Raw genomic sequence first — 24,518 nt, forward strand, 5'->3', positions numbered from 1 at the left:
TAGTGGGTAATGCCGGTTCTGTATGGCCAGTTTGGTCTTCATTGGTGAATGGTTGATGGTAACATTGTTTTCAGTAAGATTGTGAAGGAACTGCAAGTCCCATCATGCATGGTCCATCCTGCTTCAATATGCAGCAAGATGTAGAGTGGTTCATGGGGGCTCTGTGCGCCTAGTTTGATCTTGATCAGTCATTGGATAAGGGTCGCAGTTGTTTCAATAAGTGAGTAAAGGTACTCCAAATCCCATCATCCATGGTCCCCCCCCCCCTTAGAAATGCATCAGGATGTAGAGTGGGTCGTAAATACTCTGTGTGCCAAGTTTGTGCCTGGTCTGTGATTTGTAGGGGATACAATGTTCTGTGGGAAGTGAATCGGGTGAAGGTACTGCCTCCCATCATTCATGGCACTTCCTGCACTAAACTGCACCAGGTTGCAAAGTGGGCCATTGGGCCTCTGTGTGCCAAGTTTGGTCCTGATCCGTCATTGGTGTGAGCCACAGTTCTCTACGGTAGTGAGTTAAAGTAGTGCAAGTCCCATCATCGATATTCAATCCCCATGGGTCATGGGGGCTGTGTATGTCAAGTATGGTCTTGATCGGTGATTGGATGAGTATTGCAGTGGTTTCAGTAAATGCGTGAAGGTACTGCCAATCCCATCACCCATGATCCATGCCCCTTAGAAATGCATCAGTATGTTGCATGGGTTATGAGTACTTTCTGTGCCACAATTGGGTCAGGTCTGTGATTTCTAGGGTCTACTAAGTGCTGTGGTTGAATTTCCATCTTTTGCCATCCGTGGGGGAAGGAGGGTCAAACCGCAGCCATCAGCCTTGTTATGTAACTGGCTAATCCCCAGCATTTTTTCTGCCGCGGAGTTTTAAATGGTTAGATAGGACTCTGGTTTGTTGCTAAAAGATTTTTAGACAGCTGGGCGACACATCAGCCCATATTAATCAAGCTATCTGAAGTCTATCCATTAGAATACTAATGCAACCGCCTCAGGACTCCATAGAGGGGCAAAAAGGAAATATCCCAAAGTATCTGCCTGGATCTATATACAATCAGGGGGATAAAAAAGATGGCGGAGTAGCAGCAACTCTGCAGAGTTGAAAGCTCTCCCGGAGAAAAGATTTATAACTTAGCCAAATTGCTCTCTGTGAGAAAGATATACATCTGAGCCAAACTGCCCTCCAGAGAAAGATATACAACTGAGTTTAATTGCTCTTCGTGAGTAAGTTTCGGGGGGGGGGGGGGGAGGGAGAGGACCGGGAGAGGAAGATTAGAGGGTTAGAGCATGGCCGCCATTACAACATGGTCGAAACGCTCCCTTCTAGACTGTATATTACAACACGGTCAGAGAGCTCCCTTTCTCATTCAAGATCAGAGAGAGCTAAAAATTTTACAACTTCATCTCCATAGATTTCCATGAGTGAACCACAAACAGCCCTGTGGGGTTCCTGGTTCTGAATGCGATTTTGGATTCATCGAAACCCCAGGAAGAAAATCCAAAGGGGCCAGACTGTTTAAATTGTTTGGATGATCAAGGACCAGGCCAAGAGGGTGCAAGACTGGATCCAAGACTGGTGAGTCTGCTGTTTGCAGAATACAACTGCCTGGCCAATCGGCTTAATCGGTTTGGGAGGCTGCTTTGCCGACTGAATCATCCTTGTGTGTAATCAGTCCCTAGATTACACACAAGGGAGGACCACCAGGAAGACTTTGGATCCTGACCCTGAGAATGCCAGAGACCTAGCTTGGGATCAAAACCGGGACTATCCCAAGGAGTCTCCCTTAACTTTGCTAAGAGCTCCCCTGATAAATGGAGAACCATTTGAAAGTCCCAAGATGAGCCAGGATGCATCCTCGATGCCAAAGGGGAAGATTTCTCATGAGTCTGTTTCTCATGGCTGCTTGTTTGGTGGTCTCTGCCCTCTTGATCTTGGACTGTCCTACCCATGCTCTTGGTCTGGGCGGGGAGCTCTAGGGACCACCAATCAGGAAAAGGATTGGCCCTCTCTGCCTGAAGTGGAGGCATTGGATGTGACAGAGATTCTTAGACGGGTGCCTGTATCTCCCTTAGTGCCCCCCTTTTGTGGAAGCCCCCAGCAACATCGCTGCCTCTTCCTATCAAAGAGGCAAGTTCTGAAGATGGCAACTGACTTTGGGGCCACTGTTGATGAGCTTCTATCTTCCTCTCCAAATCCCAAGAAGTTTCGGCACAGGCGTGCGGGTTATCTTGACCAGAGATGGAAACGCCGCCATGATATGCACCGGATCTCTGATGAGAGGCCAGAGCTAACTATTTCGCTGGCGGAGGGAGCTTCTGGTGCTATGCAGAGTGCTGGATTGGCTGCGGGCCAGGACAGATTGACAGTGGCATCTGGAGGGCCGGAAGCCCCAGACATGGACAGATATACAGCGATAGGAACTGGCAGACCTCTGAATTGTAGGTCCCAGAGTCGTGGCTGTCATCAAAAGAAATTTAAAACTAGAATATGCTGGGGAGTGGGGTTTGGGAACTGGACAAGATCTCCAGCTACTGTCTCCTCCCACAAATTGGCCCATGCTCCCTCGGGTGGCTCTAGATCTGTAAATATGGAGGAGAGAGTACACCTCCAAGATACCAGAGCCTGGGACTCAAATATAAGAACTGTGGGCATAAAAGAGAGAGTGTCTTCCCAGTCTACGGGAGTTAGGAACTCATTCCAGCATTCTCAAGGGAATCTGGTCCTGACATCCTCTAGATTATCCCCCCACCCACAATGCTGGTCGGGTGCTCTGACCTTTACACCTGCTCCTCACCACTCTGAGGGCCCCATTTATGACCACTTGTTAATTGGCCATGCCCCATCTTCTTTTCAGGTGGCCAGTCGAACACTGGGCACCTGATCTGTGCTACAGAGCCTCCAAGAGAAGTAGGTCTGTGTATGGGGATTCCTACAATCTCTGGGAGGGGGAGGTACGACAGTAGGCGCAGGCCGAATACTAGAGGGAGGCTGAGTCAGCGGGAGACTCAGTCCCTGTAAAGGAGACAGTTTCAATGCCACCAAATGTGAAGGTGCGAGTGGTAAAACACCCACTGCCACCTAATCTATGAGGGAAGCCAGGCAACGATCTATATCAACCTAGGAGCTATCTTATAAAGGGACTGTGAATTACAGAAGGCTTTGTTTCAGTGATAGCGTAGCGTTTACTGTCTCTGGCTGACTTTACTATTGCGGGCTGTTCAGCTTAGAAGAAACTGTATCAGGAAAGGCTTGAGGAAGACAGTAACAAGTTTATTTTAACAGCAGTATAATAAGTTTAACTGTTTCTTCACAAGAGGCACAAATCTTGGTGGTTACAATAGTAATGTTTCATGAGTAATCTCAGGCACAGTCTTCAAGAAGTTTCTTTAAGCAGATGTAACCCTTCTGGACAAGTGCCCTAATATAACAAATAAGCTAAAAGGCTTATTTTAACAGAATTCCCTATAGCACACTGGCTACAGACACATTCCATGAATCTCCACCCAGAGACCCAGTCCTCTCAGCCGCTCACTGGCATACTGACTAATTCCCTGTTTCTCCCACTAGAGAAATCAGTCCCTTCCTGTAGCTCACTGGCTTACAACTGGCTTTTTAAAACAGCTGCCTCCTGAAGAGGCAGTTGGCTCCGCCCCTGTTGCTATGGCAACTCAGCCACCATCTCCCACAAAACATAATCTCCCATACTTACCATCCCTAAACCACTGTCCAAACTACACATAACCAAAGAAATAAAACTTACACATCGTCACAGTCCCCCTCTACCTGCAGCCTATCCCCAGGTACATCTGTGACAGGCAGCCAGTTTCCTCCCCTCCTATTCTGGTGTTAGTGAATGCTAGGTCCATAAGGAACAAAACTGTTACCATAAGGGATTTTCTTAATGATCAGGGAACTGACCTAGTGTGTATTACAGATACTTGGATCCAAGAGGGGGACGAGATCCTACTCCAGGAAATAACATCTCCAGGTTATGTAATCACTCACCCGATGCGGACTGGGAGGCCGGGGGGGGGGGGGTGGCGGCTATGCTCGCCCGAGAAAGTTTCTCTCTTATGGCAGTTCTTGTGCTGAGCATCTCTGACATTGAAAGTGTTGGCCTGGTGTGGGATTCCTCTGAGAGTATAGCCTTTCTGCTGGTGTACCGTGCGCCTAGCACACCAGCAGACAGCCTATTCCAGCTGCTTGAAACTGTGTTGGAGTGGTCCTTGAGGTTCCCCAGACTTATCATCTTGGGGGATTTCAACGTCCACGCTGATGCAGACTCTTGTTCATTAGTGTCTCTACCATGGAGACACTAGGACTCTCGCTTTGTAGTACTGGGCCCATGCATCGGGCGGGACACATGCTAGATCTGAATTTCAGCGCAGGAATTCAAGTGACCCAAGCCTCTACAATACAGGTTCCATGGTCGGATCACTGCGCCTTGAGAGTCCAGTTGGAGCATGCCTACCCACCCTGCAAGAGCGCTGAGCCAATTTGGGCTCGTCCAAGGAGACTTATGAAACCCAGTAGGTTCCGGAATGCTCTGAGGGATCTGGAGCCTGCCAGCAACTTGATTGGTGTGCAGGTGGACACATGGAACATTAGGCTATCCAATGCACTCAACGAGATCGCCCCTAGACGCCCTCTCTGACCCCACCGAAATCGGTCTCCTTGGTTCACCGAGGAACTTTGACTGATGAAGCGGGAAAAGAGACGGCTAGAGGGCGTGTGGCGAGAACTCCATGACAGAGCATCGAGATCAGCTTATGAGGCATTTAGGGAGTCCTATGAGCATGCTATCACCGAGGCAAAGTGAGTATATTATGCTTCTTTGATAGTGTCTGCTAGCTCACGCCCAGCAAAATTGATCAAAATAATTTGATCTCTAACGACGGTTCCTACTGTCTCAAAAAGTGGTGATCAGGCCCCTTCAGCTGAGGTTTTTCAGAGCTATTTTGCAGACAAGATCTCGCTACTTCGCCAGGACCTCCCCACCACAATTGATACAGTGAGAGAACTTGAGACTCGGTGGCCACTTGCTGGGCCCGTCCTCGACCAGTTCATCCCGCTGGAAGCAGAGGCTGTCGATAGACTTATAGCTGCAGCTAGGCCAACCACTTGCTCCCTCGATCCATGTCCCTCTTGGTTGGTGAAATCCTTCTTGGAGGGATTACGTGACCCTCTGTTGAAGCTTATAAACAACTCCCTTGAGCAAGGAGTTTTTCCAGAGAGTTTAAAAGAAGCGGTGGTCTCTCCCCTGCTGAAGAAATGTGACTTAGATTGTTCGGTTCCCTCCAGTTACCACTCAGGTTCGAATCTCTCATTCCTGGGCAAGTTGATTGAGAGGGCAGCAGTGGAGCAGTTGCAGCAAATCCTAGACGACACAACCAGACTAGATCCCTTCCAGTCCGGCTTCCGTGTGGGGCATGGGACAGAGACTGTGCTGGTCTCCATCATGGATCACCTTCGATGCCAGCTTGACTAGGGTGGCTAAGCTCTGCTTGTGTTATTGTATCTCACAGCAGCATTTGACACAGTCAACCACAATCTTTTGACCCCCCGCCTTGCTGCTGTTGGAGTCAGGGGGACAGCTTCAAATTGGCTGTCCTCCTTTCTTCACAACCATGGAAGCGAGTGGAGAGGGGAGGCCTGGTCTCTGAGAGGTCCCCTCTATCTTGTGGGGTTCCTCAGGGGGCCATTCTCTCCCCTCTGTTGTTTAACATCTATATGCGACCACTTGCTCAGCTGGTTCGAGGTTTTGGGCTTGAGTATTACCAGTATGCTGATGACACTCATCTTATGTTGAAGATGGAATATTCTGTACCTGAATATTTCCATCAGTGCCTCGAGGCCGTTACTGGATGGCTGCATTGAGGGTGAATCCGGCAAAGACGGAGATCCTATGGCTGGGTCAACCGGGCAGTGGGGATATCCAGCTGCCTACCCTGGATGGCGAGGCGCTACCCCCGTCATCATTGGTAAAGAGTCTGGGAGTCCTTTTGGACCCTCTGCTGACCATGGTGGCCCAGGTCTCCACAGTTAGCAGAACCACCTTTTTTCATCTGCGGCAGGCTAGACGGCTGGCCCCCTACCTGTCCAGGGACGACCGAGCTGCAGTGATCCAGGCTACAATTATCTCAAGGCTGGACTACTGTAACGCCCTCTACATTGGCCTTCCTCTGTTGGTGATTCGGAAGCTCAAGTTGGTACAAAATGCAGCTGCTCGGTTTTTTGCGGGAATTCTGATGAGATGCCACATAACACCAATCTTACTGCAGCTGCATTGGTTACCAATTGAGCACAGGATCACTTTCAAAGTGATGGAATTCACCTTTAAGGCCTTGCAAGATCTGGGGCCGATGTACCTGATGGATCGCCTCACCCCCTACCAACCCCAAAGATCCTTCCATTCTGAGGACCAAGATTTGTTGGAAATTCCCAATGTCAAGACCTTGTATCTAACAGCAACCAGACGCAGAGCCTTTACAGCAGTGACACCATCATTCTGGTATACTCTGCCACCTGAAGTCCGTGCCTTGCAAGACTTATCAGCTTTCCTCAGGGCATGTAAGATATATCTGTTTCGACAGGCCTTTGATCCTTGATATTGTTGTTTTTAAATGGTTTTTAAATGGTTTTTAAATTGTGTTAGATTTTAGCCTGTTCTTGTAAGCCACTCCAAGCCCCAGGGGAGTGGCAGCATATAAGTTTGAATAATAAATAAATAAATAATAGCACATATTCAGTAGATACAATCTGAAATTACAAAATAGAGGAAAAATACAACCAGAAAGCCATCCATTTTTGAAGATTACAGTGGATCTCAGGAAGAGCTGAGCTAAAGGAACTCAGGGAACCTAAAATGGTAAGACTCTACCTTAAAAGAGTTAAATCAAAAGCACAACACATGCTTTAATATTAGTAAGAAGCAACACTTTACTTCATTTACTTCATTAAATTGCCTCCATTTCTGTGTTATATTTCCTGAGTGAGGGGGACAAGTACCCCCAGGAAAATCTGAGAGACAAATCAAAGATTAGAGTATTGGAAAAGAGACTTCCAGCAAGGCTGAACAGGCGAGGGGAAAAGAAAGAGAGAAAGGAGCAGCTGCCAGCTTTCGTGCATTTTTTGGTGAAAGGTGACACAACAAGGGCCCCAAAGGAGGAGGAAAAGAAGTAGCTTTAAGGGACCGACACACACTACCAGTGTGCAGCAGCGGCAGGGAGAATTGGCACACTTAGCGGTGCACGGGGATTGGGAGACAAGAGGAAATGGCTTCAACAAGGGCAGCTTCTAGGAACTCAGCACACATTGTCAGTGTGCGGCGGCAGTGAAATGTGGCAAGGCGCAGGCAGAAGGAGACTCTGTGTATTCAGCGGTACACGGGGAAGGAAATAGGAGGAGAGAGTGAGAGGAGAGGGGAAGCCCAGCTGAGTTTGGGAGATCCTTGGCACACAGCCTGTGTACGGAGAAACAGAAGAGATAGTATGGAGAGAGCTAAGGAAGGGGGGGGGGTTAGAAGGGGGTTAGAAGAGAGTGAAAAGGAAGTGGAAAATATGGGCTGGACTTTTAAAAGCTTTGGGCTGGTTTGGGGGTGAACTTCCAGCCAGTGACTCAGTTGGAGATAAATACAGAGAAATAGAACAGAAAGCCAGAGAGAGAAGAGAGAGGTTAAAGGGAATTAGAGGGAGAGAAGAAAAAGTATGAATGGAAAAGGAAGCTGATTTGTGGAAGAGGAGATACTAAGATTAGAGTGGAAGGGAGAGGTGAGGTGCAGAAAGTGAAAGAGAAGTGGAAAACACGGACTGGACTAAGAAGAGGTGAAGTGAGTGGAGAAGGAGAAAAAAGAGGGCAAGCAGAAAGAAAGGAAACAAGGAAAAGGAAAAGATAGTATTAGAGGACCCAGAAGAGAAGAGAAAGGGAAGAAAAGGGAAAAGGCTAATAAAAGGGGGGAAAGGGGGAAAAAACTAAACAAGAGAGAGGAGTAAAAATAAGAGAGAAAAGGGGAGACTTGAAAGCTATACAGGAAAGATAACTAAACCTATCTGTCCTGGGACATAACCCCTTAAAGCTTGAATTTAATAAGTAAGTGAATGGACACAAGGCCTCCCAGCAGCTGACTAGACAAAATAAAGAACCCAAAACCTCAACACCAGAATTAAGACAAACAACTTTAAGTGTTACCCCAAAACAAGAACAAAATGTACTTTTGGAAGAAATAAGGAAACTGAGGTTAGAACAAAGGGAGATGAAATCAGAACTCCAGAAAGATATACAAGACTTCTATGCAGAAATGAAAGCAGATTATAAAAAAAGAGATGAAAGACCTTAAAGACTCTATTTTAACACTCTCAGAAGAAGCAAGAAATGCCACAACCAAAGTGAGTCAGTTGAAATCAGATTTTGTAAAGCTACAAGAAAATCTACACTGGGAAAGAGAAAATGAGATGGATGAAAGTGCGCTCTTAGAAATGAAAATTAGGAAGAACTCCCTAAAAATAAGATGCTTGAGAGAGGAACATGAAGAAAAGCTAAGGCAGGCCTTCACACCAAGATTTGCAAAAATTCTAAACATAGATGAACAAAAAATGGATTGGGAAATAGACAAGATGATTCATGTAGGTACCCTAAAGAACAGGAAATCTACTCTACCACAAGATATTGTAATAACCTGTGTGAAGAAATCAACAAAAGAGGCTATATTACAGTACAGTGCAAGGAATGAAATAACTATTAATGGTCAGAAGGTAATGATATACAGAGATATCCCTATAAGAATTTTGCAAAAGAGGAGAAAGTTCAATTTTTTAACTTCCTTTCTCCGAGAGCAAACAATTCAATACCGATGAGCCAGGCCTGTAGGACTAAGCTTTCGATACCAGACTAAATGATTTGTAATCAACTCAGTAGATGAGGCAAAGGAATTTATGAGAAGACTTGGAAAAGAAGACACCCAAAAAAAGAAACTTACCACCAGAAGAGGAAGAACTGGAAGAATTAGAAGGAGCAGTGGGCGAACATAAGAGAATGTCCTTTAGTGAAATACAACAACAGAAAATGATCCCAGAATAAGAGAATGAGAAAAGAAACAAAGCCCGACTTACACACACGCAACACAAAGAGAGGACTTTTCATTAGCGATGGCAAATATTGAGACTCTGGACATATCTGAATAAAACAACCATGGCAGACCTATGCATTTTAGCTTGGAACATTAAAGGTCTGTCCACACCAGAGAAAAGAAGGAAAAACTATCACTTCTTAAGTAAGCAAAAACTTGATATTATCTGTTTAGAAGTGAGAGTCAAAAAAGGGAAAAACTATTTAATGCAGATTAAAAGATTCGGGAAACACTTTTGCTCACTAGCAGATGAAAATTAAAGGGGTGTTACAATTTATATAAGAGATAATATACCAGAACAAGAAATCTTCAAAGATGAATCTGGACACCAATTAGCAGTAGAAATCACCTGGCAAAACCAAAAAATCTTACTGGTTGGAGTGTATGGACCACATAATGCAAAAGAAAAATTCTACAAGAGATTGGAGAAAGCAATATTAAAGATTATGAAGAAATCATCTTGCTGGCAGATTGGAATGGGGTCCTGAACCCACAAATAGACAGACATTCTGGAAGATCAAGCAAGATCAAGGAAAATTGCCCATAACTTTTAACACTCTAATGCAAACAACAGGGATGTTTGATGTCTGGAGACACCTATATGGGAATCAGAAAGGATTCACATTCTACTCAGAAGCACACTCACCCCTGTCAAGAATAGATATGTTTCTCACATCAAAAACTCTTATCCCACAGATAAAGAAAAAAGAATTTCTGCCAAGAACCCTCGCAGATCACAATGCAATTCTGCTAGTCTTCAAAAAGAAGAGAACTGACTTCTCCTGGAAACTAAATGAAAACTTGTTACAAGATTCAAAAAAAATTAAGAAAGCAAAAGAAATCCTAACACTTTATTGTACAGAAAACAAACCAGGAGAAGTAAAAATGGAGACAGTCTGGGACGCAAGCAAAGCCATCATTTATACAACAAAACACAACTAGAAACAAAATAAAAAGGGAACAACTGGATAAAATAAATGAAGCAATCAAAGAAAAGGAAAGAGAACTTCACAAAAACCCATCTGACAAAAAAAAAGGAAGAAATAATGTCACTACAAAAACAGCTAGATCTGATCTTATCAGAGGAGATAGCAAAGAAATTAACAAGATGGAAACAGAAAAACTTTGAATGGGTTAATAAAGCTGGAAAATGGCTAGCACTACGGTTAAGGAAGGAACAAAGCTATGCACCCATTACAAAAATAACAGATGGTAAACATATACACCATGCAACATCCAAAAAGTTTTTTAAAAATTGAACAATTCTATACAAACCTATACAAGAACAAAACAACTTATAAGGAAGTGTGAAGAAGCCCAGTTATTATCCGTATCAACTTAGGAGCTGTTTTACAAAGGGACCACTAATTAAAAGGGGTTTACCTATCCGATAGGGTAGCATTTAATGTCCCTGATTTGGTCTTACTTCTTATGCAGGGCTGTTTGTCTTAGAAGAACTGTATCAGGCAAGGCTTGAGGAAAACAGTAACAAATTTATTTAACAGGAGTATAACAGATTCAATGTTACTTCTCTAGAGACACAAACTTAGTTGGTTACATTGATAAGGTTCCTTGAATAACTTTAGGTACTAAACAGACTTCAAAATGTTTCTTTAAGTAGATGTTTCTTTCTTTAACAAGCGTTCTTTTACTACAAATAAGCCACCTGACTTATTTAACTGTATTGGCTCCAAGCCAAACCTTGATTCTTAACCAAGGAATCACTCCTCCCTGTAGTTCTACCACTACAGGATTCTTGTTGGATTTCCACTTCCACACAGGATCAACTACCTCTCCTGTATCTCTTTGGTCACAGACTGATTACTTTCAAACTGCTGCGTTGTGAAGTGGCAGTTGGCTCCGCCCCTGTTGCTATGGCAACTCAAGGCAAGCCAAGCTAGCCACCATCTAACAAAATATAATTCTACATACTTACCATTATTACTATTGTCTAAACAACACATAACTATAGGAATAAAAATACACATCTTCACAGGAAGAAATCAAAAAGTATCTGGTTGGGTGAAAGATGAATAGATTCACAGAGGAAAATAGAAGAAGTTTGAATCAAACAATCAGCATAGAAGAAATAGAAGAGGCAATTTTGTTGTTGTTGTTCATTCGTTCAGTCGTCTCCGACTCTTCATGACCTCATGGACCATCCCACGCCAGAGCTCCCTGTCGGCCGTCACCACCCCCAGCTCCTTCAAGTCAGTCCAGTCACTTCAAGGATGCCATCCATCCATCTTGCCCTTGGTCGGCCCCTCTTCCTTTTGCCTTCCACTTTCCCCAGCATAATTGTCTTCTCTAGGCTTTGCTGTCTCCTCATGATGTGGCCAAAGTACTTCAACTTTGTCTCTAGTATCCTTCCCTCCAGTGAGCAGTCGGGCTTTATTTCATGGAGGATGGACTGGTTGGATCTTCTCGCAGTCCAAGGCACTCTCAGAACTTTCCTCCAACACCACAGCTCAAAAGCATCGATCTTCCTTTGCTCAGCCTTCCCTAAGGTCTAGCTCTCACATCCGTAGGTTACTACAGGGAATACCATGGCTTTGACTAGGCGGATCTTTGTAGCCAGTCTGATGTCTCTACTCTTTACGATTTTATCGAAACTGGACATTGCTCTCCTCCCAAGAAGTAAGCGTCTTCTGATTTCCTGGCCACAGTCTGCATCTGCAATAATTTAATACAAAGTCTGTCACGGCCTCCACATTTTCTCCCTCTATTTCCCAGTTGTCAATCGTTCTTGTTGCCATAATCTTGGGTTTTTTTATGTTTAACTGCAACCCGGCTTTTGCGCTTTCTTCTTTCACCTTGATTAGAAGGCTCCTCAGCTCCTCCTCGCTTTCGGCCATCAGAGTGGTGTCATCTGCATATCTGAGTTGTTAATGTTTCTTCCAGCAATTTTCACCCCAGCTTTGCATTCATCAAGCCCCGCACATCGTATGATGTGTTCAGCATACAAGTTAAAAAGGTTGGGTGAGAGTATGCAGCCTTGCCGTACGCCTTTCCCAATACGAAGAGGCAATATGATCTGCCAAAAGTAATAAAGCTCTACGGCCAGATGGTTTCACAGCAAAATATTACAAAGTATCCCAGGAGAATTTAACTAAACTTCTACAAGCTATTATGAATTCAATAAAAGAAGGGAAAATACCTGAAACATGGAAAGAGGCATATATAACATTAATACTGAAGGAAGATAGAGACCCTCTACAACCAAAGAATTATAGACCTATATCACTTTTGAATGAAAACTACCAAACCAAAACCTTTCATGTCTATCTTAGCAAATAGATTGAAAAATATTCTAAAGAGAATAATTTCAAAAGACCAAGCTGGCTTTCTACCGAATAGACAAATCAAACAGAACACAAGATGCCTCATTGACATAATTGAACTATTTGACAAAACCCCAGCAGGAAATTAGCATTACTCTTTCTATACATAGAAAAAGTGTTTGACAGCTTACATTGGGAATTCATGATGGAAGTTTTGCAAGCACATGATATGGGAGATCAATAGATAAAAATAATAAGAACTATATACAAAGGCCAATATGCACAGTTAATAATCAATGAGGAGAAAACACAAAGAATTGAAAGGACGGGGTACCAGGCAAGGTTGTCCATTATCACCATGTGCATAGAGATGCTCATAAAACAAATAAATGAGAACAAAGAAATAAATGGTGTACGGGCAAGAGGCAAAGACTACAAGATCCGTGCCTTTGCTGACGACTGACTCTATAAAATACCAATGACTCAAAGGAAGAACTAAAAAAAAAAAATCCTGACAAACTTCTCAGAATGAGCTGGGTTAAAAGTAAACAAAGAGAAAAGTCAATTCTTAACAAAGAATCTGACAGAATTGGAAAAACAAGAATTAAAAGAAAATACAGAATACAATATTGCACAAAAAAAATCAAATACTTAGGAATATACATCACAACAAAGAATTCAGAACTATGTAAAAATAACTATGAAAAGGTGTGGAGAGAGATAAGAAAATAATTCAAGGAATAGAACAAACGAGGATTCCCCCTATTAGGGAGGATATCATCCATCAAGATGACAACATTACTAAAAATGTTATTTTTGTTCCAAAACATATCCATCATCAATAATGAAAAAAATTCCAAAATTTGGCAAAAAGATATCTTGAAGTTTATTTGGGCTGGGGAAAAAAACCAAGAATAAAAATGAAGACACCTAACAACAATAAAACAAGAGGCGGCCTTTCTCTTCCAAATCTACAACTCTATTTTCATGCATGCTGCTTTGACTGAATTAAAGAATGGGTGACCTTAGAAGACAATCAACTACTCGATTTAGAAGGCCTAAATCTTGCATTCAGATGGCAAGCATATTTGGACATGCAAAAGGCCAAACCAACAGGCATATTTAATGATCATTATATACAGAGACCAATTCTAAATACCTGGAACAGATATAAAAACAGAATTTACACAAAGACACAATGTCCCCACATGAGGCATATTATAAAAAGGAGAATATCCTCCAAGGGAAATGACTAACCTACAGGGAACTTATCCAGACTGATTTAGAAAATCCAGAAATGAAATCCCTAGAAGAAATGTACAAAAAGGGCCTTAAATACAGTTGGCTTCTGCATAGACAATTGCGAGAGAAATTTAAAGAACAACTTAGAACCTTGATAGAGAAAACATGGTTTGATGTGACAATGTTTCAGAAACCAAAAGGACTTATATCATATATATACAAAAATTTACTGACTTGGCAAGGAAGAGGAAATAGTAAAAGATTCTATGGTTAGATGGGCCCAAAATATAGGCCAAGAGATAAAAATGTCCTAGTGGGAAAAGACATGGAAGAGAAGAATGAAATACACTGCATGTCAAAACCTAAAGGAAAATGCTTATAAAATGCACTTACGATGGTATCTCTCTCCAGAGAGACTAGCTAAGATGTATAATTGCTCCAACAAATGTTGGAAGTGTGGGAAAGAAAAAGGTACATTCTACCACACATGATGGACTTGTAGCAAAGCAAAAAAATTACTAGAAACTGATCCATGTATATCTTGAAAAAATGTTAAACACAAATTTCAAAATGACACCTAAAATGTGCCTTTTGAATATGCCCGAGAAAGAATTAGAAAGAAAAATTGGAAAAATTTTGCTTTACACATCAGTGGCGGCTCGATATATTATAGATATCCTGGCTTTCCAATATCTAGCAATATTAAGAGGGGAACTGTTAGATAACTTTGTTAATGAATGGCAACCAATGATTACATATCTTAATGTAAAATCAAACTAAATATATATAGAGAGGATCCTATAAGATTGTAGACAAGGAAGAAATGGATGTAAAGTAAGAGTCTATGATATTTTATATGTATTATATATGTATGTATGCAACAAACACTTGCAAATTATGTCTACTTAAATAAAATACAAATATTTTAAAAGAAAACTGCCACATAAACCTATGTCTTCCACATACATACATACATACATAGATACATACACCCTCTTTTATTATATACTAGCTTGGGCACCCGGCGGTGCCCAGGTTATTAGAGAAAGTGGGTAATGGGGCTTCCGTATGCCAAGTTTGGTCTTTATTGGTCATTGGATGCGGGTCACATTGTTTTCAGGAAGTGAGTGATGGTACCGCAAGTTCCATCATCTGTGGTCCACCCTCCTCCAAATTGTAGCAGAATGTAGAGTGGGTCATGGGTGTTCTATGTGCCAGGTTTGTTCTTGATCAGTCATTGGCAAGGGTCTCAGTGATTCCGGGGAGTGGAGTTACTGCAAGTCCCATCATCCATTGACAAATTCTTCCAAACTACATCAGGATGTAGAGTGGGTCATGTGGGCTCTCTGTGTGAATTGTGGTCCTGATCTATCATTGTTGGCAGTTGTAATGGACTCAGGAAGTGAGTGAAGGTATTGCAAGCCCCATCTGCCAGGGTGCATCCTCCTCCAAACCGCAGCAGGATGTAGAGTGCGTTATGAAGACTCAGTGTGCCAAGTTTGGTATTTATTGGTAGTTGGATGAGGGTTACAGTGATCTCAGGAATTGAGCGAAGGTACTGCTTGTCCCATAATCCATGGTCCATCCCCGGCCAAACCACACCAGGGCGTAAAATGGGTCATGAGAGGTCTATCTGCCAAGTTTGGTGTAGATCAGTCATTGGATGAAGGTCACAGCGGTCTCAGAAAGTGAGTGAAGGTATGCAAGTCCCATCATCCATGGTCCATCCTCCTCCAAACTGCAGTAGGATGTAGAGTGAGTGAAGGTACTGCAAATTCCTCAGGCCCTTTCCTTTCTCTTCTCAACCACTTGAGAATGTTAGATTTTTTTTTTGTTGTGTCAGGAGCGACTTCAGAAACTGCAAGTCATTTCTGGTGTGAGAGAATAGGCCATCTTCAATGATGTTGCTCAGGGGATGCCAGGATGTTTTGATCTTTTACCATCCTTGTGGGAGGCTTCTCTCATGTCCCCACATGATGAGCTGGAGCTGACAGAGGGAGCTCATCTGCAGTCTCCCTGGATTTGAAACTGCAACCTGTGGGTCTTCAGTCTTGCCGGCACAGAGGTTTAATCCTCTGCGCCACCAGGGGCTCCTGTTGAGGCTGGCCAATTAGAAACCATATGCAAATTTCCTCTCTCAGCCACTGAGAATTTTGGAATGTGGTGGCTGGCCAATCAGAGACCATATGCAAATTGTACCACAATGGCAGCCAATCAGAAAGCTACCACATACACCTATGTCCTCCACATACATACAAACTCTCTTTTATTATAGATATAGATATACATATAGATTAGCTTGGGGTCCTGTTGTGGCCCATTTGAGAAAGGGATTGTGTGCCAAGGTTGGTCTTTATTTATGTGGCTTGCAATGCTCTCAGGAAGTTAGTTAAGGTACTGGGAGTCCCATTGTCCATGGTCCATCCTCCTCTAAACAGCACCAGGTTGGAGAATGTGTCACAGGGACTCTTTGTGTCAAGTTTGGTCTTGATCAGTCATTGGATGAGGGTCACAGCAGTCTCTGGAAGTCATTGGATGTACTTTAAATCCTATCATCCATGGTCCATCCTCCTCCAAGCTGCACAAGGATGTAGAGTGGGTCATGAGGGATCTATGTGCCAAGTTTGCTCTTGATCAGTCATTGGATGAGGGCCACAGAAGTCTTGGAAAGTAAGTGGAGGTACTTCAAGTCCCATCTTCTATTGTCCATACTCCTCCAAACTGCACCAGGATGCTGAGTGGGCCATGGGGGCTCTTTGTGTCAAGTTTGGGTTTGATCAGTCATTGAATGAGGTCGCAGCAGACCATTGGTGTGGATTGCAATGGTCTCAAGAAGTTGCTGAAGGTATTGCAAGTCCCAACATCCATGGTCCACCCTTCTCCAAACTGCAGCAGGATGTAGAGTGCATCATGGGGGTTCTGTGTGCCATTTTTGATCGTTATTGGACATTGGATGATGGTCACAGTGGTTTCTGTAAGTGAGTAAAGGTACTGCATATTCCATCATCCATGGTCCAGGCTCCTTAAAACTGCATCAGGATATAGAGTGGGTCATGAGTACTTTGTGTGCCAAGTTTGGGCCTGGTATGTGATGTAGAGGCCTACCTTTTGTAGTCAGGCCTTGCCAAGTGAGGCCTACCTTTTGTAGTCAGGCCTTGCAAACTGAGGCCTCACCTTTGTAGTCAGGCCTTGCCAACCAAGGCCTACCTTTATTTAGTCAGGCCTTGCCAACCGAGGCCTACCTTTTTAGTCAGGCCTTGCCAACTGAGGCTTACCATTTTTAGTCAGGCCTTGCCAAGTGAGGCCCACCATTTTTAGTCAGGCCTTGCCAAGCGAGGCCTACCTTTTGTAGTCAGGCTTTGCCAAGCGAGGCCTAACATTTTAAATCTTAAATTCCCTGGTCTATGTGCTAGGTTTGATCTTGTTCTGTCATTGTTGGGGGCCACAAGGTGTTTTGGACTTCAACCCCAATCATATTTGACAACTTCAGCCCCTTTGCTATTCCCTCTGCTTCCTCAGAATGTTGAGATTGGCCAATCAGAGACTATATGCAAATTGTACCAAAGTGGCAGCTAATTAGAAAGCTGCCACATACACCTCCCACCGCACACACACACACACACACATATATACATAAAACACTGACTTTTATTATACTGTATACTAGCTTGGGGACCCGGTGCTGCCCGGGTGATTTGAGAAAGGAATTGTGTATCAGGGTTAGTATTTATCAATTATTTATATGACTCGCAGTGGTCTCAGGAAGTTAGTGAAGGTACTGTGAGTCCCATCATCCATGGTCCATCCTCCTCCAAACAGCACCAGGATTTAGAGTGGGACATGGGTGTTCTGTGTGCCAAGTTTGGTCTTCATCAGTCATTGGATATGGGTCGCAGTCGTCTCAGGGAGTGAAGGTACTGCAAGTCCCATCATCCATGGCCCGTCCTCCTCCGAACAGCACCAGGATTTCTTGATTGGTCATTAGATGAGGGTTGCAGCAATCTTGGGAAGGGAGTGGAGGTACTTGAAGTCCCATATCCATGGTCTTGAAAGTGCACCAGGATGTAGAGTGGGTCATGGGGACTCTGTGTGCCAAATTTGGTCTTGATCAGTCATTGGCGAGGGTCTCAGTGGTCTCAGGAAGTGAGTGAAGTGACTGCAAGTCCCATCATCCATTGTCAAATTCTTCCAAACTGCACCAGGATGTAGAGTGGGTCATGCCGGCTCTCTGTGTAAATTGTGGTCCTGATCCATCATTGTTGACAGTTGTAATGGTTTTAGGAAGGGAGTGCAGGTATTGCAAGTCCCATCGTCCATGGTGCATCCTTCTCCAAACTGCACCAGGATGTAGAGTGCGTCATGGAGACTCAGTGTGCCAAGTTTGGTCTCTCGCTAATTGGATGAGGGTTGCAGTGGTCTCAAGAATTGAGCAAAGGTACTGCAAGTCCATGGTCTATCACCGGCCAAACCACACCAGGACATAAGTTGTGTCATGAGAGGTCTGTATGCCAAGTTTGGTCCTGATCAATCATTGGTTGAGGTTAACAGCAGTCTCAGAATGTGAGTGATGGTACTGCAAGCCCCAACATCCATTGTTCATCCTTCTTCAAACTACAGTAGGATGTAGAGTGAGTCATGGGAGCTCTGTGTGCCAAGTTTGGTCTGTATTGGTGATTTTCTGACGGAGCACCTGGCCTTTTCCTTTCCTCTCTTTGTCATCTCAGAATCTTGGAATTGAGGCTGGCCAATCAGAGACCATATGCAAGTTTCCTTCTCTCATGTCTCCATTTCTGTTATGAACCTTTTCTCCACCAGGGGCTCCTGTAAAGCTGGCCAATCCAAGACCATATGCAAATAGCACCACAGCGGCAGCCAATCAGAATATTGGAACTTTCAGGCTGGCCAATCAGAATGCTGGCACATACACCGCCACGCCACCACAGATCCGCCGCATACAAACTTTGGCTTTTATTATATACTAGCTTTGGAACCCGGTGCTGCCCGAGTTATTTGAGAAAGGCATTGTGTATCAAGGTTAGTCTTTATGTGTTATTTATATGGCTTGCAGTGGTCTCAGGAAGTTAGTGAAGGTACTGCGAGTCCCATCATCCGTGGTCCATCTTCCTCCAAATTGCACCAGAATGGAGAGTGGGTCGTGAGGGCTCTGTTTGCCAAGTTTGGTCTTGGTTGGTCATTATATGAGAGTTTCAGCAGTCTTGGGAAGAGAGTGGAGGTACTTGAAGTCCCATCATCCATGGTCTGTCCTCCTCAAAAGTGTACCAGGATGTAGAGTGGGCCCTGGGGACTCTGTATGCCAAGTTTGGTCTTGATCTGTCATTGGCGAGGGTCTCAGTGGTCTCAGGAAGTGAGTGAAGTGACTGCAAGTCCCATCATCCATTGTCAAATTCTTCCAAACTGCACCAGGATGTAGAGTGGGTCATGCGGGCTCTCTGTGTAAATTGTGTTCCTGATTCATCATTGTTGGCAGTTGTAATGGCCTTAGGAAGGGAGTGCAAGTATTGCAAGTCCCACCGTCCATGGTGCATCCTCCTCCAAACTGCAGCAGGATGTGGAGTGCGTCATGGAGACTCAGTGTGCCAAGTTTGGTCTTTATTAGTAATTGGATGAGGGTTGCAGTGGTCTCAAGAATTGAGCAAAGGTACTGCAAGTCCCATAATCCATGGTCCATCCTCGGCCAAATCACACCAGGACGTAAAGTGGGTTATGAGAGGTCTGTATGCCAAGTTTGGTCCTGATCAGTCATTGATGAGGTTAACAGCGGTCTCAGAATGTGAGTGATGGTACCATATGCAAATTTCCTTCTCTCATGTCTCCGTTTCTGTCATGAACCCTTTTCTCCACCAGGGGCTCCTGTTGAAGTTGGCCAATCAGAGACCATATGCAAATAGCACCACAGTGGCAGCCAATCAGAAAGCTGGCACATACCCAGTCGCACCGCCACACCTCTGCCGCATACAAATTTGACTTTTATTATATTTATAGACATAGACTAGCTTGAGGACATGGCATTGCCCAGGTAATTTGAGAAAAGCATTGTGCACCAAGGTTGGTCTTTATCAGTTATTTATGTGGTTTGCAGTGCTCTCAGCAAGTTAGTGAAGGTACTGCGAGTCCCATTGTCCGTGGTCCATCATCCTCCAAACTGCACCAGGATGTAGAGTGGGTCTGGGGGGGGGGGGCTCTGTGTTCCAAGTTTGGTCTTGATCACTGATTGAATGACGGTTGCAGTGGTCTCGGGAAGTGAGTGGATGTGAGTCCCGTCATCTATCGCCCACCCTCCTCCAAACAGCAGTAGGATGTAGAGATTGTTCTCTTCGTTGCGGGCCACAGACAACTGTGGGAACAAAGCTTGGGAAAGTACTACAAATTCCATCATCCATTGTCTATCCTCCCCCAAAACTCACCATTATGTAAAGGGGTCATGGGGAATATGTGTGCCAAGTTTGGTCTTTATTGGTCATTGGATGAGGGTTGCAGTGGTCTTGGGAAGTGAGTGGAGGTACTTCAAGTCCCATCATCCATGGTCAGCCCTCCTTCAAACTGCATCAGAATGTAGAGTAGGTCATGCACGCTCTGTGTGCCAAGTTTCGTTTTTATCGGTCTTTGTTGGGGGCCACTGTGGTCTGTGGGAACCTATTGGTTTGAAAGTACTACAAATCCTATCATCCTTTGTCTGTCCTCCCCCAAACCTCACCAGGATGTAAAGGGGATCATGGGGGTTATGTGTGCCAAGTTTGGTCCAGGACGGTCGCCCGTGCTGGTCACAGTTGCCTATGAAATTGGCAGCCAATCAGAAAGCTTCCACATACACTGTCCTCCGCATACAAACACTGACTTTTATGATATACATAGATAGATAGATAGATAGATAGATAGATAGAAGAGAGAAGATATAGAGATAGATAGATAGATAGATAGAGAGATAAATATAGTGATAGATATTAGGCTTGGGCGGTTTCGTTCGTTAATTTCGTAATTCGTTATTAATTCGTATTTAAATTAGCTTACGATCCAATATTGAGCCATGCAGGACTACTGTGAGGAGTAATTAAAAATCGAAACAATTTTTCCAATTTATTTTGTATTGTTTCGTAATTGTTTCGTAATTGGTTCAAAATTGTTTCGAAATTGTTTCGTAATTATTTCCGTATGTCTGGTGCATGTTTTATACTTGTTGTTTGTTTTATCAATGATAAAAAATAAATTATCACACCAACAGTCAACAACAGAGGGAGAGGGAAGCTTCAGAAGTTCCCCCTGTCCCATTTGGAGGGTTTTTTAGCATATTGCGCAATTGCGTCCGCCATTAACGAATCGATTCGTAATTTTACAAAATTGCGTATATTTCGAACTTTTTTAAAGGAAAATTTCGGAATTCTTTAAAAAAACGAAACGCAAGGGCCTCCCTAAAAACGAAACGAGTTTAGAACCAAATTTTTCCGTTGTTACCCCAGCCTAATAGATATAGAGATAGACTAGCTTGAGGACCCAATGCTGCCCGAGTTTATTAAGAAAGACATTGTTTGTCTGTACTCCAAGTTTAGTCTAGATTCAATATCAGATGAGTTCAGTGGGTGCGGGTGAACGACAACTCCCATTTGCTACTCCCATTGTCCATGATCCATCCTCCTCCAAACAGCACCAGAATGTGGAATGGTTCATGGGGGCTCTGTGTGCCAGGTTTTGTCTTGATCAGTCATTGAATGAGGGTCGCAGTGGTCTCAGAAAGTGAGTGAACGTACTGCACGTCTCATCATCATGGTGCAGTCTGGAGGAGGATGACCATGGATGATGGGACTTGTAGTACCTTCACACACTTTCTGAGACCACTGCGATCCTCACCAATGATGGATCAAGATCAACCTTGGCACACAGAGCCCCCATGAACCACTCTACATTCAAATTCTGAATTCCGAACATCTGCAAATGGCCAGATGGGACGACATATCTCATATTTCAACATGAGGTTTTGATGGATTCATTTCAACCAATGCAACTTGATGACGTGAACAAGGTTCTTGGAGCGGTGAGAGTGACCACCTGTGCCCTAGACTCTTGCTCTTCCTGGTTGATCAAACTAGCCAGTGGGGGGTTAGTCAAGTGGTTTTTGAAGATCATAAATGCTTCACTGGAATAGGGACATATTTCATCTAGCCTGAAAAGTGTGATTGTGAGATCGCTACTTAAAACGCCATCCCTAGATTCCATGATTTTAAATAACTACTGGCCAATTTCTAACCTCCCTTTTTTGGGCAAGGTTCTAGAGCGGGTGATTGCCCCCCAACTCCAGGAATTCTTTGATGACACCAATTATCTAGATCCATCACAGTCTGGTTTTAGACCTGGGTATGGTATGGAGACAGCTTTGGTCACCTTGGTGGATGACCTCCTAATGAAGTCGAACATGACCCCCCCTCCCATAAAAGATAGTAACATAGTTTTGCTAAGGGCAAGGACACCAGGCTGGATAATAAGTGTTAAGCCTTGGCCAGTTTGGTGTGTATCATTTAATCAAGGCTTTATGCCCTATTTTCATGTTTACAGCAGAAGGTAACCAATTTATTACTGAAAGTCATGCCACTTTTTCCATCTGAGACACACCTGGGCTCCTGATGATCCCCCATCTCACAAACAAGGAACTCTCTTTCCCCCTCATGGATATATTTCCCTTTATGGACCTTCCTATGAATAATATGAACTATGGACACTGGGGGAAGGTAGTTGGGTTTACTCTCTGTATTATGATTTCTATTCATATCTTCTCCTGTATTTCTATATTTCCCTTCATGTATCTGACCTTGCCCTGACCCTTTTTGCCCCCTCCCATCTCCTTGAGGAAAAATGTGTAAGGAAGTTGCCCTGATCCTGGAGAGGCAGAGATTAACCATCCCAAAGAACTCTTATCTATAGACATTCCTTGCATGGACAGTGACAAAAGGTGATATTCTTTGGCTTTGGAGGTACTTGGCCATCAAGGGAGTCACCAATCAGCAAACTCTTAATCATATCTCCATGGGATAAGGGGAAACCCTCGAAAAGTTTCCCCTTTCCAACCTGTCACCCATTCAGCCCCTCACTAAAGACATCCACCTAAGTTTGTCCCCATTGTTCCCCTGTCTGTGCTGTTAAAGAAAACCCGGATTATGTTTATTGCCACCCATCACAGGACAATAGAGTAGCCTGGCTTGCAGGCCTTTCTAGGACACGCCAGGCATTTGGACATTTCCTAAGTTTCCATAATCCACTCAAGAATGCATTGTATTCTCTTGTCCCGCCTCCCTCCCTCCTGATTTGCCAACGAGCCGAAGTGGCAGGAGCCTTCTGAGGGCGGTTGAGCCTCCTCCCAGCTGTTGGGGCATCAGCCAATCACTTTTCAGCCAGGCGGAGGGCGGGGAGTGGGGAGAATTGAAACCCACAACTCTGTATTTTCTATAAAAATGGCATTTATTTCTGTAACCAACTTCCTTCAACGTGGTGAGACCTTTTATTGGGAAAATCAGGGGAAAATATTGGGTGCTTCTCTGTCTCACCAGGGCAACAAACTCTTTGATGAGTCTGATTGGTCTCTGCCTCCTGGCAAAGACCCCTAAATTCCAGCTCTATAACACTAAGAGAACTTAGGGGAAGTGTGTCCCTGTTGGTTCTCCTTTATATCTCAGCTGCTTTTGATACCATTGACCATGGTATCCTTCTGGGGTGGCTCTCCAGAATGGGTTTGGGGGCATTGCTTTGCAGTGGCTTCACTCTTTCCTGGACGGCCGCTCCCAGTTGGTGAAGCTGGGGGATTCCTACTCGGATCTGGGTCCCTTGACTTGCGGGGTCCCGCAGGAGTCCCTTCTATCCCCCATGCATTTCCATATCTACATGAAACTGCTGGGTGAGGTCATCTGGAGTTCTGGAGCCATCTGGGGTTTGTATGCAGGTGACGCCCAACTCTACTACTCATTTCCACTTAATTCTAAGGAAGCCTCCCAGACCCTGAACTGGTTTCTGACAGTTGTGATGGACTGAATGAGGGCTAACAGGTTGAAACCTAATCCAGACAAGACAGAGGTCCTCCTGGTCAGTCATGAGGCAGATCGGGGTATAGGCTGGCAACCTGTGCTCAATGGTGTTACACTCTCCTTGAGGGTGCAGGTCCATAGCTTGGTGTTCCTCCTGGGTTCAATGTTGTCCCTTGATGCTCAGATGTTAAGTGGTGGCTGGGAGGGCCTTTGCACAACTCAAACTTGTGCGCCATCTGCAACTATACCTCATGAAGTCTTATTTGGCCAGGGTGATCCATGCCTTGGTTACATCCAGATTGGACTATTGCAATGTGCTCTACGTGGGGCTGACCTTGAAGACGACCCGGAAATTACAACTGGTGCAAAGGGCAGCAGCCAGGCTCCTTACGAGATCTAACTATAGGGAGCATAAAATGCCCCTATTAAAACAACTTCATTAGCTGCTGATAAGTTTCCAAGCCAAATTCAAGGTGCAGATAATGACCTAAAGGTAAAGGTAAAGGTAGTCCCCTGATATTAAGTCCAATCATGTCTGCCTCTGGGGTATGGTGCTCATCTCCATTTCTAAGCCGAAGAGCCAGCGTTGTCCGTAGACACCTCCAAGGTCCTGTGGCTAGCATGACTGCATGGAGCGCCGTTACCTTCCCGCCGGAGCGGTACCTATTGATCTACTCACATTTGCATGTTTTTGAACTGCTAGGTTGGCAGAAGCTAGGGCTGACAGCGGAAGCTCACGCCGCTCCCCGGAATCGAACCTGCGACCTTTCGATCAACAAGCTCAGCAGCTCAGTGCTTTAACCCACTGCGCCACCGGGGGCTTCATGATAATGACCTATA

General features: G+C 44.3%; 1 protein-coding gene across 2 annotated transcripts in view; it reads left to right on the forward strand.

Moving 5' to 3' along the window:
- Positions 1 to 24,518, forward strand: part of LOC137095161 (phosphomannomutase 2-like) — an 86,002-nt gene that overhangs the window by 50,479 nt on the left and 11,005 nt on the right. Inside the window, exon 8 of one of the 2 annotated variants that reach the window (XM_067461498.1) lies at positions 1,418 to 14,589. The exons of the other annotated variant lie outside the window; for it this stretch is intronic. Within the exon in view, the coding sequence (XP_067317599.1) occupies positions 1,418 to 1,465 (48 nt within the window). The 3' untranslated portion in view covers positions 1,466 to 14,589. Of the gene's footprint in view, positions 1 to 1,417; positions 14,590 to 24,518 lie in introns of those variants that run through there. 2 annotated transcript variants of the gene reach the window in all.

The sequence above is a fragment of the Anolis sagrei genome, chromosome Y, assembly GCF_037176765.1.
Source record: "Anolis sagrei isolate rAnoSag1 chromosome Y, rAnoSag1.mat, whole genome shotgun sequence".
NCBI lineage: Eukaryota > Metazoa > Chordata > Lepidosauria > Squamata > Dactyloidae > Anolis > Anolis sagrei.